General features: G+C 51.3%; 1 protein-coding gene across 1 annotated transcript in view; it reads right to left on the reverse strand.

Annotated features, from left to right (window-relative positions):
- The window catches only part of Scn4a (sodium voltage-gated channel alpha subunit 4), a 31,886-nt gene that overhangs the window by 6,416 nt on the left and 12,293 nt on the right, over positions 1-13,177 (reverse strand). The window contains exons 15-20 of the mRNA XM_035448160.1: positions 12,180-12,536; positions 5,928-6,404; positions 3,496-3,631; positions 2,945-3,099; positions 1,612-1,785; positions 1,034-1,156 (exon numbers count right to left, since the gene is read on the reverse strand). Coding sequence (XP_035304051.1) covers positions 1,034-1,156; positions 1,612-1,785; positions 2,945-3,099; positions 3,496-3,631; positions 5,928-6,404; positions 12,180-12,536 — 1,422 coding nt within the window. The remainder of the gene's footprint in view (positions 1-1,033; positions 1,157-1,611; positions 1,786-2,944; positions 3,100-3,495; positions 3,632-5,927; positions 6,405-12,179; positions 12,537-13,177) is intronic.

The raw sequence follows: 13,177 nt of genomic DNA on the forward strand, positions 1-13,177 counted from the left end.
TAGTCTTGGCTGAATCTGAGAATTATTCCCCCTGCTGCCAACACCCCTTTTTAATTGTTTCTGAAATAGGGTTCAAAACATGGTTCCTAGGCTGGACTTGAACTTGCTGTGTAGCTGAGGAAGCCCTTGAGCTGCTGCTCCTACCTCCACCTCCTGAGTGCTGGGATTAGGGGTGTGTACCACTACACCTAAGGCATGAGGTTCAGGGGATTGTCCCCAGGGCTTTGTGCACACTAGGTGGCCACTCTACCAACCGAGCCACACCCTAGCTTGATCAGTTCCCCTTTAAGTAAGAGCTATCTCATGGCCTCTAGACAGCTGGTGGCAGGAGCTAGGGGTGCTGTGTTTCTTCAAACCACTCAGCTGGCATGAGCGCGTTATTTGTCCTAGCAGGAAGAGGTCCCCAGCAACCAGGATTGGGGGTCCAGCCTTGGGCCAGCATCTTCTATGAACTGGGGAGGTTGGAGTGCTTAGGCTGACCCTGGAGGGGTCAACCAGGGTCCCTGGAATGAGATTTTATTCCCAGCGGATGTCTAGTCACTGACTGAAGTCCCATTGATTTTGCCCAGACCTTGTGTTTATCTGCCACTGCTCTCACAGGCCTTTGGGGGATCTTCTCTAAAGTGCCCCTGAAGCCAAAGGCATGGTTCCATGCTCAAGAGGGGCAGGCTCAGGGCTGAAGCAAAAGAACTTGCTCATGCGTTTGTGTTACAGGACCCTGGGGCCCCCAATCCGAGGTGGGGAGACCCATAAACCCACAGGCCAAGCCTTGCTTCAAGCCTTCCAGGCCACTGCAGCAGCCTCTGCTGCCCTCCAGTGGTAGCAGAGATAAGTGCATGGTCTGGTAGAGCTCAGGGGTTGGACCGGGGCTTCTTGGATATGGGTCACAACCCTAAACTCCAGCCATCAACAGTTTGAACCTTCTGCCTGCCCATGGTTGACTGGCAAATTGTCACGTACCTTGTAACCCTGCCCCGTAGGTGGCTGCTCCAATCCCCTGAGCCCTTTTCAGTGTTCCCCATCCAATACTCACCCTCATGCCCTCAAATCGCGACAGTGCCCTCAGGGGACGCAGGGCCCTCAGTGTTCGCAGAGATTTGATGGGACCCAACTCTGAGTAGCCCAGCCAGTTGGCCACCAGACTGATGATGGAGACCTGTAGGAAGTGTGTGTTCAGTGGGTTCGGGGTCCCTGGCTTTACCTTCTGCCTGAGACACACAAGAGGGGAATCCCAATTTCTGTCTGTCTCCTGTAGATCCCATCCCTGGTAGATGACCCTGTCTGGTGGGGAGAGTAGCCTTGTGACCTCTAGCACCCTAGAGCCTGAGATCATCTCAATGGTGTCACCTATGTCAGTAAACGGGAAAGACAGTACCCATCTCCTAGGGTCCTGTGTGCCCATCAAAGAACACATGGAAACCTTACACTGGCAGGGATCATAAGGCCCAGGCCTGGGCTGTAGTATCTGGGAAGCAAAAGGCCAGTCTGTAGGGAACAGTGCTGGCCTGGGACCTGACTCTCTGCGTGAATTTGGAGAGATCCTACCTCCCAGAGGGGGGGCTCCCTAAAGGCCTTGACATTGGGCTATGTGACCAGACCCAGGGAACTCACATCCACGATGAGGAAATCGAGCCAGCACCAGGCATTGGTAAAGTACACCTTGAAGCCGTAGGCCACCCACTTGAGCAGCATCTCCAGAATGAAGATGTAGGTGAAGACCTTGTCCGCATACTCCAGGATGGTGCGGATGACACGCCGCTGCTCAATGTAGATGTCCTCGAAGGCCTGGGGACACCAGGGCAACCCACAATGGCCAGGGGCTCTGAAGCTGGGGCAGCAAGCTCTATTCTCCCATCCTGCCGGCTGCTGCTGGTTCCCAGGGGTCTTCCATGTGGAGTCGACTGTAATACCCCTAGGCATCTCCCAGGCCCCAGCCTATCAACCGATCATGAGGAGGGGCAAACTTCCTGGTAGAGAAGGAGTCTTAGTTCTCAACCAACTAAGTCCACAGTGGTGTCCGCCCTTAACAACTCCTACCTCTCCACTGGCTGAGGGGATAGAGTCTACAGAACAAAGGGCCCCATCTTCTACTTTAGAGACTAATGCTGGGCCAGTGAGATGCCTCTGCTGTCCTGTAGGCATGAGGGCTGGAGTTCAGATCCCCAGAGCCCATATCAAAGCTCAATGGAAATGGCAGACAGCATTAATCCCAGTACTCAGGAGACAGAGACAGAAATCCCCAGAGCAAGACGGCTAGCTAGCCTAGCCCAAATAGTGAGCTCTGAGCTCAGTGAGAATCCCTGCCTCAATGCAAACAGTGAGAGAGAGACCCTGCCTCAACGCAAACAGTGAGAGACCCTGCCTCAACGCAAACAGTGAGAGACCCTGCCTCAATGCAGTGAGAGAGACCCTGCCTCAATGCAAACAGTGGAGACCCTCCCTGCCTCAATGCAAACAGTGAGAGACCCTGCCTCAATGCAAACAGTGGAAACCCTGCCTCAATGCAAACAGTGAGAGAGACCCTGCCTCAATGCAGTGAGAGAGACCCTGCCTCAATGCAAACAGTGAGAGGCCCTGCCTCAATGCAAATAGTGAAGAACAGCTGAGAAAGACACCTACCATCCCCCCAGGCCTCTACATGCATACACACACACACACACACACACACACACACACACACACACACACACACGCATATACACGTGTGTACATATGCACACATACACACACATACAAACACACACATGCACACACACACATACACACAAAGATAATGCCTTCTAGGACATCTCCCAGAAATATAGATGAGTCCCCCTTTAGATTCCCCAGGTTTGGAAGTGTCCTGTCTGCATCAATCCTTGGTGTAAAGGGGTGGGAGCCTCAGGGAGCAAGGCAAGGCACCTGCTTCTGCTCCCCACCCCCATCCCTGGGGGAGGGTGCCTACCAGGGCTCCACTGCTGAGCAAGATCATGAAGACAATGAAGGTCTCAAACCAGTTGTGTTCAACGATCTTGAAACAGGCTCGGCGCAGTGTCCACCACATTTTCCCACGACCCTGGGAGATGTCCACATAGAGGCAGGGGCAGCGTTGCACACAGGCTGGGAGGCAGGGTAGTACATGTCACTGGCCATTGGGCATTTCGGAATGCACCCTCCCACCCTCTGTCATGCTGCCCCAAGACCAGGGTCCCACTTTCTCCCCACACCTGGCTCCATCTGGTTCACATGGGTTGGGGGGGCTCAGGTACTCTTTCTACAGCCCACGTGTCAACCACTGCTAAGATTGACAGGCTCTTCCCAAACAAGCTCAGGACATCAGTTGCCCTGTGCTTCCCAGTCTCGCCAGCCTAGGCTCTTTGGTAGAAGTGCTTCTCAGGCTCAGGAGTTGGCTCCCCAGGTTAGGCAAGGTGAGCAGGACTGGGGAAGTAAACCCTATGTGTGTCTGTAGCCCTCCTCTGGCCTGGGTGTGTGGCTGGTGTGTAGGTGTGTCCTCACCCTCGGTGAAGCATTCCTCAGGCAGCTCTCCCTCAGGGTTCTCCTCAGCCTGCTCCTCTGGGTCCTCTTCAGGGGGCTTGTAGTCAGCTGTGCTGCAGACGGAGGAGTTCCCATCATAGAGCGGCTGCAGTGGCTTCTGTGGGGACCACAAAGGCACATGACTCCTGGGTCCCAAGAATCCCTTTATTCTTCCAATGGGTGGGGTGATATGGGAGACCAGAGAGAAAGGGAAGAGAGTGGAGCAGGCTCTATTGATTCATTAGTTCATTTTCTCATTCATTCATTCATTCACTCAGCCCTTGCAAAACTATCACTATAGCCTTACAAAAGCACCCTAGTGACAAAGATGTCCTCACTTCTGTCCTCATGGCTCTTGAGACCTAGGAAACCACAGTGAAGTCATGAGGAGGCCTCAGGAGGACAGGAGATGGGCTAAGGGATGCTTGGTGGGGACTCAGCCCAGTGGGGGTCCTAGGAGGTACTGGGCTATTTGAAGGGGTCAGCAGAGGAAAAGAGGCCTGAAGGTGCTTTTGAAGGGACAAGGATAAGGAGCAGAGGCAAGATAGGTCTGGGATGCCACAGCTGCGGAGAGCAAGCACATGGTGCCCCCAGAGTCCAAGCCTTCCACCCCCAGGGTCTGTTTGGCTGAGAGATCCAAAAAGGATGGAAAATTTTCCCCTGCCAAGGCTCCAGTGCGGCGCCAAGGGAATCTGATCACAGTGGGGGCAGGGTGTGGGGGTTGGTGCTGTGGCCTAGCTAGGCCTCCTCCAACCTCCTGGTGCAGTCTCAGGCCAGATTCTCAGGGTGGCCTCCATGCTTCAAGGAGATCCTTCATGCTGAAGTCTCTAGAGACAAAGATGAATTGGGCACCCCCTTCTGCGTGCTCCTGTGTGTGTGTGTGTGTGTGTGTGTGTGTGTGTGTGTGTGTGTGTGTGTGTGTGTACTATATCCAGTGCACTAGCCAGAAAACCAAGGGTGAGCAGGTCTTGTTGCCAGTTGATGGAAAGGAAACTGAGGCATGGAACATTTGGCCAATCAGGGCACACACCAAACTGCTGGTGTCATCCTTGCATGTCAACTCCCATAATGACCCTTTAAGCTCTGATTGCTCCTCAGACCTCTTGCCTTCCCAGAGCCATGGACCTGCCACTTTCTAGCTAGCCCTTCCCCCACTGAGTTCCTCATACCGAGGTTGAGGTCGGTGCCATGTTTCCTGGGATATTTATAGCATAGCAGGCGCTCAAGCCCCCAGTAAGTCAACATGCCACATACTGGCGTGTCTTGGGGGTTGGGATAAGGAGTAAAGAGCTTTTAGAGCAAAGTTCATTAGGCTCTAGTGCCCTTGCCAGGCCCAGGGTTGAGGGGTGGGGTGGGTAGTGTCCCTTGCTTTCATCATGTGTTAGTCCTTTTCCTGTTAGGACTTCAGGAAGGGTGAGGGGCTGAGAGTCAGCTCCCCACCCAGGCAGCCCGGACAGGGTTCCAGACTCTGGGAGTGACCACCACCTGTGTGTCAGTAAACCCCTAAACCCCAAAGGGAGAGCCAAGAGGAGCGAGCTATCCTAGGCCAGCAGGGCTGAATGGATCAGGACTCTACCTGGTCCTTGCCTCCAAACTCCATTGGGTTCTCTTGGTCCAGTCCTCAGATCCCTGGCCTGAACCTGGTACCCTGTGCTACACTAGGAAGTCTAGAAAAGCTCCAGAGGAATTCTATGGACAAATAAGTGACTGCGCCATTTTCAGCCAGCAGGGGACCTTGGGGCTAGAGAGCAGATCTAAACATATGTGGGGCAAAGACTTGGCAGGTCCTTCAAGCCCAGGGTAGTATATAAGCCTGTTGAAGCAGGCATGGTGGCAAATGCCTTTAATCCCAGCACTCAGGAGGCAGAGCCAGGTGGATCTCTGTGAGTTCGAAGTCAGCCTGGTCTACAGAGTCAGTTCCAGGACAGTTAGTGCTACACAGTGAAACCCTTTCTCAAAAAAACAACAAAAACAAAACAAAACAAACAAAACATACACACACACACACACACACACACACACACACACACAGAGAGAGAGAGAGAGAGAGAGAGAGAGAGAGAGAGAGAGAGAGAGAGAGAGAGAGAGAGAGAGAGAGAGAGAGAGAGGGAGGGAGAGGGAGAGACCTCTTGGGCCCCCAGTGGTGAGCTGAAGTGTCAGAGATACAGGCATCTGTCCAAGAATGCCACCTGGTGGCAGAAAGGGCCCAGGTAGAGTTTTGGCCTGGCCAATTGTAGCAATCCTGGTACCTGCCACAGTTCAAACCAACACAACGCCACAGGGCAGGAACCTTTCACCTTTCAATGAAGGAACTTAGGGTCAGAAAGGTTTTATGACTTGTCTAAAGTTAAGCAAAAACTTAAAGCTGGGTCTCACTGGCCCCGACCCCTGCAGCCACCCCTCAATGGGCTCACCTTGATGTCTTCAGGCTCCGAGAACGTGTCAGTCTCCTCCTCTGTGGGCATCTCCAAGTCGGACTCCTCAGAGGCAATGGGCACCTGAATGGTGAGGTAGGGGTTGTTGATGAAGTTGAGGTGCTCCAGCTCGATGCTGGAGCGGGGGCCGTCGGTCAGGCCCACGTGGTTTAGGATATGATTGTCCTTCAGTTCTTTGTTCCCATCTTCTGGTGGCGGTTCCTTCTTCTCATCTTCGGGAGTACTGTCCCCAGTCTCCTCAGCACCACCGGGCTCACCGAGGCTGAGCATTATGTCCCTGGGGCTCAGGACCTTGCCACGCAGCAGCCCCAGGAGGAAGGCTTTGGCAAAGCCGATGCCCCACTTGATGCGCCCGATGGCAATCTGTAGGTTGTTCATCTCGCCATCTTCATCTGAAGCTGCCAGGCTGTCAGCACTGAAGGAACTCAGCAGGAGGGCCAGGAACAGATTCAGGACCTGGAAAGCAAGGGGCAGAGGGTCTCAGGTCAGGCAGGGTCTGGGGGATACCACCTTCATCCCACATGGGGTCCCAGAACTGTACAGCAGAACTGCCTTGTGTTGGGCACTTAATAGGGTGCTATCTGCCAGGTGCAATGGCAGTGCACGCCTTTAATCCCAGCACTCGGGAGGCAGAGGCAGGCAGATCTCTGTGAGTTCGAGGCCAGCCTGGTCTACAGAGTGAGTTCCAGGAAAGCCAGGATTATGGAGAAAGGCATTGTCTCAAAAATAAACACGTAAGTAAATAAATATAAAAGGATGTCACCCTCTGTCAGGATTGCCAGCGAGAGGGCTGCTAGTATCAGTCCCACCTGACAGATATGGAAACTGAAGTTCACATCTGTCATGGGACCCTGCTGCCCAAACCAGTGACAGGGTTTGGGGAGGTATGCTGGATGACAGAGGCTCTTACTGTGACTGTTTCTGCTTTCACTGTTGGAAAATAAAAAACACAGGTCAGGTCCAAGCTTCTAAAACCTTTAGGAATCTTCCTTTTTTGTTATTGTTTTGTTTGTTTTTTGAGACAGAGTCTCTGTGTAGACCTGATTGTCCTGGAACTCGCTCTGTAGACCAGGCTGGCCTCGAACTCACAGAGATCCACCAGCCACTGCATTGGAATTAGAGGCAGGTGCCACCACCATCCTACTGCTGACTTGGTCTTAAAATGTCAACCCATCTACTCTCTCCATTTTCTTTTCCAGGGGACAAGGACTCCACACCTGCCACATGGCATCAGGGAGCCCATAGCCTAGCAGAAGCAGACCTTTGGTCAGACAAATCCTATACCATGGATACAGGTGGCAACAGAAACTAGGGGATAAGTTTTGGCACCATGCTACCTAGCTCTACACTTTAATTTATTAGGACATCCTATGCTTCAGTTTCCTTATCTATAAAATGAAGATAATTCCAGCACATTGTGACTGCTAAAACAAAAATATCAGTACAGGGGGCTGGAGAGGTGGCTCAGTGGTTAAGAGCACTGACTGCTCTTCCAGAGGACCCAGGTTCAATTCCCAGCACCCACATATCAGCTCACAACTGCCTGTAACTCCAGTTACAGGGGACCCGACAACCATGAAAAAACATCATGCATATAAAATAAAAATAAATATATTTAAAATATTTTTAAAAAATCAATACAGACAGAAGACTTAATAGGTGCTCACACTGGCTGCTGTCACACTTGCAATAATAGGTAATTGTGCAAAGCATAGGGATTAAATGATCAACTCCGAGCTTGGGTCAGCATTTTGTAAATAAGAAAACTGAGTCCCAGAAAGGTGGAATGATTTGTCCTAAGACCAACAGCAGAGCCAGGGCTAGGTCTCAGGTTTCCAGTGTCGTTATACAACCAAAGAGGGCACCATTCCTTTATGCTACAAGATGACCTGTATCTTGGGAGGTTTTCAATATGGCGGCCCTTCCTCCACCAGCCTACCCATCTTTGAACAACAAGATGAAGGTGAAGCTGTCTGGGATAGGAGGTCATAGCTTCTGCCTGCCAGGGCATAGCCAAAGCCCTACTCTCCTGCGCATGAGGGAATAAGGGAGCTTATGTGTGAGAATCTACTGTCCTTGACTGTCTTCATGTGTCCCACTGCCTGGCACAATCAGTGTCCTCCAAGGTCTTTTCATCATTATCTTAACTATCTGGTTAATATAGTATCTTTAAAAATTATATTAACATCTTCTTCAGGGGAATGTGCTAGGGGTCACTGCCCCACACCCCATAGCTTCCTGCCCTTGCCCCCACCCACATTTACTGGTCTTTCTTCTCCCTTTGGGGAGGGGACATCCAGTTGCCAGAAATGCATTTGAGATGGGAATTAGCTGCTCTCTGGGCCAGCAGGGTTTGTACACGGCTCCTGCCTAAGACAGAAATAGCCTCCTCAGTCAAATGGGGGAGGGGCAGCAGAGGGAGGGCAGTCTCTCTGGGAGCTCTGTGGGGTGGGGTACCCATGTCCTAGTCCCTTCCCCTTCTTCACACTAACCCAGAGCAAGTGACCAAGTGCCATGGACGCAGAGGGTATGAGCGCTCACGAATGCTGGCGGGGTGCCCTAGTGCCCTCTGGCAGACACCTACTCCCCTGAAGCCTGAGAGGGAGGAGGCAGTGCCCATGGAAATGAGCACCCTGTTTCCCTGGACTTCTGCAAGCTCTCTTAGCAAACTGGAAGAGTCATAGTGATGTGTTGGAAAAGAGTCAGTAGGGTGTGTGTGTGTGTGTGTGTGTGTAACAGTAGACAGAGGCGGCAGTGTAATGCCGTGACTGTAGATTCTGGAGCCAGAAAACTTGGCTTCCAATACATTAGCTCTGAACCTTTGCTTCCTGTTCTCTGGAATAGACACATCACCACCGTCCTCAGGTGGTGGTGAGAATTGGCTGAACATACAGACTGAGCACAGGACTCTGGGCAAGTGCTGAACTTGTGTTGCTGGCATCCAGGGTGCCATGATCGCTGCCAGCCTTACTGGTGCTATGGTTACTAGGGTCACAGACCCAGCTCTAGTCCCAGCTCAGCATCTCGAGAGCTGGGTATCTCTGTGCCTCCTCCAGTGTGGAGACAGTATTCCCTGCCTCACAGAGTTGTGGGGGAGGGTTACCAGGAGCTCTAGGCTAATAGCTGGAGCCTCCCCTCCCCAAAGAGGAGGTGGTTATGGATTTTATTCAATGATTACTACCTAAAACTACCCACCTGCAACATCTGACCCCCCTGAACTTAGAGGCTAAGCACTGAACTGCCCAGGTAACCCTTATGACCACCATCAATGCTGGCATCCCCATTTCCCAGAGAGGAAAAAGAGGTTACAGTTATTGCCAGGTATGTGCCAGTGAGAAGGCTGAGGGTATAAAAGGGCTTGTCACACAAGCCTAGGGACTTGAGGTAAATTAGATCCCATGGTAAAAACAGAGAATCACTCCTCAAAAGCAGTCCCATTCTCTCTCTGTCTCTCTGTCTCTGTCTGTCTGTCTGTCTGTCTGTCTGTCTCTCTCTCTCTCTCTCTGTCTCTCTGTCTCTGTGTGTGTGTGTCTCTCTGTGTGTTTCTCTTTCTGTCTCTCTCTCACACACACACACACAAACACAAACACACACATACACACATAAACATACATATACACACACACAAACAGTAAAAAAAAAAAAAATTAAGTGAGCATGGTAGTGCATGTTTGCAGTCTCAATACTTGAGTAGCTAAGGCAAGAGGGTATTGAGTTCAAGGACAACCGTAGTTACAAAAAAAACAAAAACAAAAACAAAAACAAAAAACAGTGGCACAAAATGTTCTTGACTGCCCTTGTACAGAGAGAGGTCACTCCTACAGGCTCTTTTAGCCATCCTGGCCCTTAAATGTATACTCCCAAACTTTTCCTTCAAGCATGCCCACCCCAAGTTTGGCCCAGAAAAAAAAATCCTCTTTTCCCCCACTCTCTCAGAAACCCTCCTAGGAACTACAGTCCTGAGTTGTCTCCTATAGCTGTCCCACAGTCTCCTCCAGCTGAGGTGACACCCCCTCCCCCATTAGCCTCAGCCCCCAGCCAGAGCTCAGCGATATCTGAGAAGTCCTGACCCAGCATCCCACGGATTCCTCCAGTCTTTGTGGAGATATGCTGGCATATTCCACCCTCTGTTGCCCAGGGCAAGTGTCAGTCACCACAACGGGCAGCTGGGGGCAGCACTAAGGAGTCCTAATGGGAGGGACCCTACCTCCCCAAGAGTGACAGGCCCAGTCACAGAAATGCTGGCCACCTGGACCCTGAGCCTCGGTCCTATCCATTCTGCATTTCTGCCATGCACAGCCCCACACACCAAGCCCTAGGCCACAGAAAGGGGTAAAACAGAAGGTGTTCCATCATTTCTGGGTTGCTCAGCATTGGATTGATTCTTTTTTCCAGACCACAGCACCAGAGGCCAGGAACAGCAGCAAAGAAGGGGAAGAAAACCTTTGTGGGGGCCTGGTCCCACTCCATGCAGCATCTTTCTGCATGCTAGTGAGGTCAAACATCCCAGTGACCGCAAGAGTTATGAGTTACTTGTCTTCTATTTGATGGAGACCCCAGCTTGACTGGAGAGCAGTTCAATATGACCCAGACAGTGGTGATAACGGGGACGTTAGCATTGTACGATACAGGCCTGTCACCACCATTGATCAGTCCCTGCTGGAAAGTGCCCACTACATGAGTTTGCTGGCCTGAGTTAGAATCCCCAGAACCCATGAGAAAAGGCATATGATTGCTCAGATCTGTAACCCTAAGCTAGGGTGTGGGTGGGGTGGGGATGGGCAGAGGCGAGCAGATCCCTCACTGGATAGCCAGGCTGTTGATCAGTCTGAGACCCTGTCTCAGAAGACATATGGAGAGTGATCAAGGAAACCCTTCTGCATCAAGCTCTTCCCTCTACACATATGTGCACTCATGTGTATGTACACCTGCATACATATGTTCATATACACTACACACATATGTGAGTGCACCTGTACATGCACATCCATGACACACATAAACCAGGTGGCCAGGTGGGTAGCTCCTCATTCCTGAGGCTGACCTCTGATCTTACACTCACATGCATGTGTGTGCACCTGCACACAGGGGAACAGGTGGGCGTGCGCATGCGTGCACACGCGTGCGTGCGTGTGTGTGTGTGTGTGTGTGTGTGTGTGTGTGTGCGCGCACACACACACACACACACCCACCCACCCACCCCCCCCACACACACACAGCCTACAAGAAGCCAGGAATGGTACACACCTGTAATTACGGCACCCAGGACCCTGAGGCAGGAGGATTGCTGAAAGTACTAGGCCAGTCTGGGTTATAGAGTGAGTCTCAAAAACAAAACCAACACTGTCTCTGGACTAGTGACAGTGGCAAGTAGTTCCTGTCTGAAACAGATTCCAGGCTTTGTTCTAGACTTTGCAGAGTCATATTCTATAGGGCTGGGGCCAGGAACCCAGTTTAAGAAAGTCCTGCTGATTGTTAAACATAAAGTGTTGAAGTTCATTGAGGGAATTCATAACAAAACACCATTTCAGGAGGTGGCTGTGGAAGGCAGAAAACTTTTTTGGGGGGTGGGGGTATTTCAAGAGGGTTTCTCTGTGTACCACTAGCTGTCCTAGAACTCACACTATAGACCAGGCTGGCCTCGAACTTAGAGATCTGCCTGCCTCTGCCTTCCAAGTGCTGGGACTAAAGGCATGGACCACCACCACTCATTGAAACGTTTTAAAGTTAGATTTGTTCATTTTGTTTTATGTATGTTTTGCCTGCATGTACATATGTGAACCACATGAGTGTCTGGTGCCTGACGACGTCAGAAGAGGGCATTGATTCCCTGAAACTGGAGTTATAGGTGGTTAGGAACTACCATGTGAACACTGGGAAGTGAACCCAGGTCCTCTGCAAAAGCAGCAACTGCTCATAACTGCTGCGCCATCTCTCCAGCCCCCCGCTGAGTTTTTGAGACAATCTTGCTATAGAGCCCAGACTGCCCTGGCACTCGCTAAGTAGGCCCAGCCTCTCTTTGAACTTGCAGAGACCCTCTGTTTCAGCTTCCTGAACACTGGAACATGGTGTCCACCGCCACAAGGCCTGACTATAGAGATCTAAACATCAACAATTTTGTACAGCTATCCCTAAAATGAACAAACCCCTCAAGTGAGAAAGAGAGGAACTAGACACGCTTCATGCGTTTCCTGTGTAAGAGTCAGGACGCTCCCCAGATAGCTTGCTTACCACCAAGTTGCCAATGACCATGACCATGAGGAAGACGGTGAGGCACATGGCCTGGCCAGCCACCTCCATGCAATCCCACATGGTCTCGATCCACTCCCCACAGAGGATGCGGAAGACGATGAGGAAGGAGTGGAAGAAGTCGTGCATGTGCCAGCGCGGCAGGCTGCAGTCTGAGGCGATCTTGCACACGCACTCCTTGTAGCTCTTGCCAAACAGCTGCATGCCCACCACGGCGAAGATGAAGACGATGATGGCCAGTACCAGCGTCAGGTTGCCCAGGGCACCCACTGAGTTGCCAATGATTTTGATGAGCATGTTGAGTGTTGGCCATGACTTGGCCAGCTTGAAGACGCGCAGCTGCCAGGCGGGGGGGGGGGGGAATACAAGAGTGAATGAGACTTGGGGACCACCAGCCCACCCCAGGGAGCCCCAGGAGAAAGCTCAATGTCCAACCGTCTTAAACCCATCCTGATGAACAAGGCTTCACTCTGCCTCTCTGATAATGGGATACTTGTGTCTACAGCCTCCTGATGTTTGTGTTAGAAAGGAAAAAAAATTGGCCTTATCCATTGAAGATACAGTCTAAAGTTTACGAGTGAGATTGTATACTAGAATTTGCTTTATCATACCCCCACCAAAAAAAAATAATAATAATGGGATAGATGGAATTGTAGCATATGTGACTGCAGAGATGGCTTAGCGGTTAGGAGCACTTAATTGCTCTTCCAGAGACTGAGTTCCGTTTCCAGCACCCACATTTGACAGTTCATAACCACCTGTAACTCCAGCTCCAGGGGACTGGAGACAGCTCCTCTTCTAGTCTCTATACTCACCCACAGCACAGACATGTGACATACAGACACATGTATATAAATTTTCAAAACTCTTCAAAATAAAATTACATGGGCTGGAGAGACGGCTCAGAGGTTAAGAGCACTGACTGCTCTTCCAGAGGTCCTGAGTTCAATTCCCAGCAACCACATGGTGGCTCACAACCA

The sequence above is a fragment of the Cricetulus griseus genome, chromosome 7, assembly GCF_003668045.3.
Source record: "Cricetulus griseus strain 17A/GY chromosome 7, alternate assembly CriGri-PICRH-1.0, whole genome shotgun sequence".
Lineage (NCBI taxonomy): Eukaryota > Metazoa > Chordata > Mammalia > Rodentia > Cricetidae > Cricetulus > Cricetulus griseus.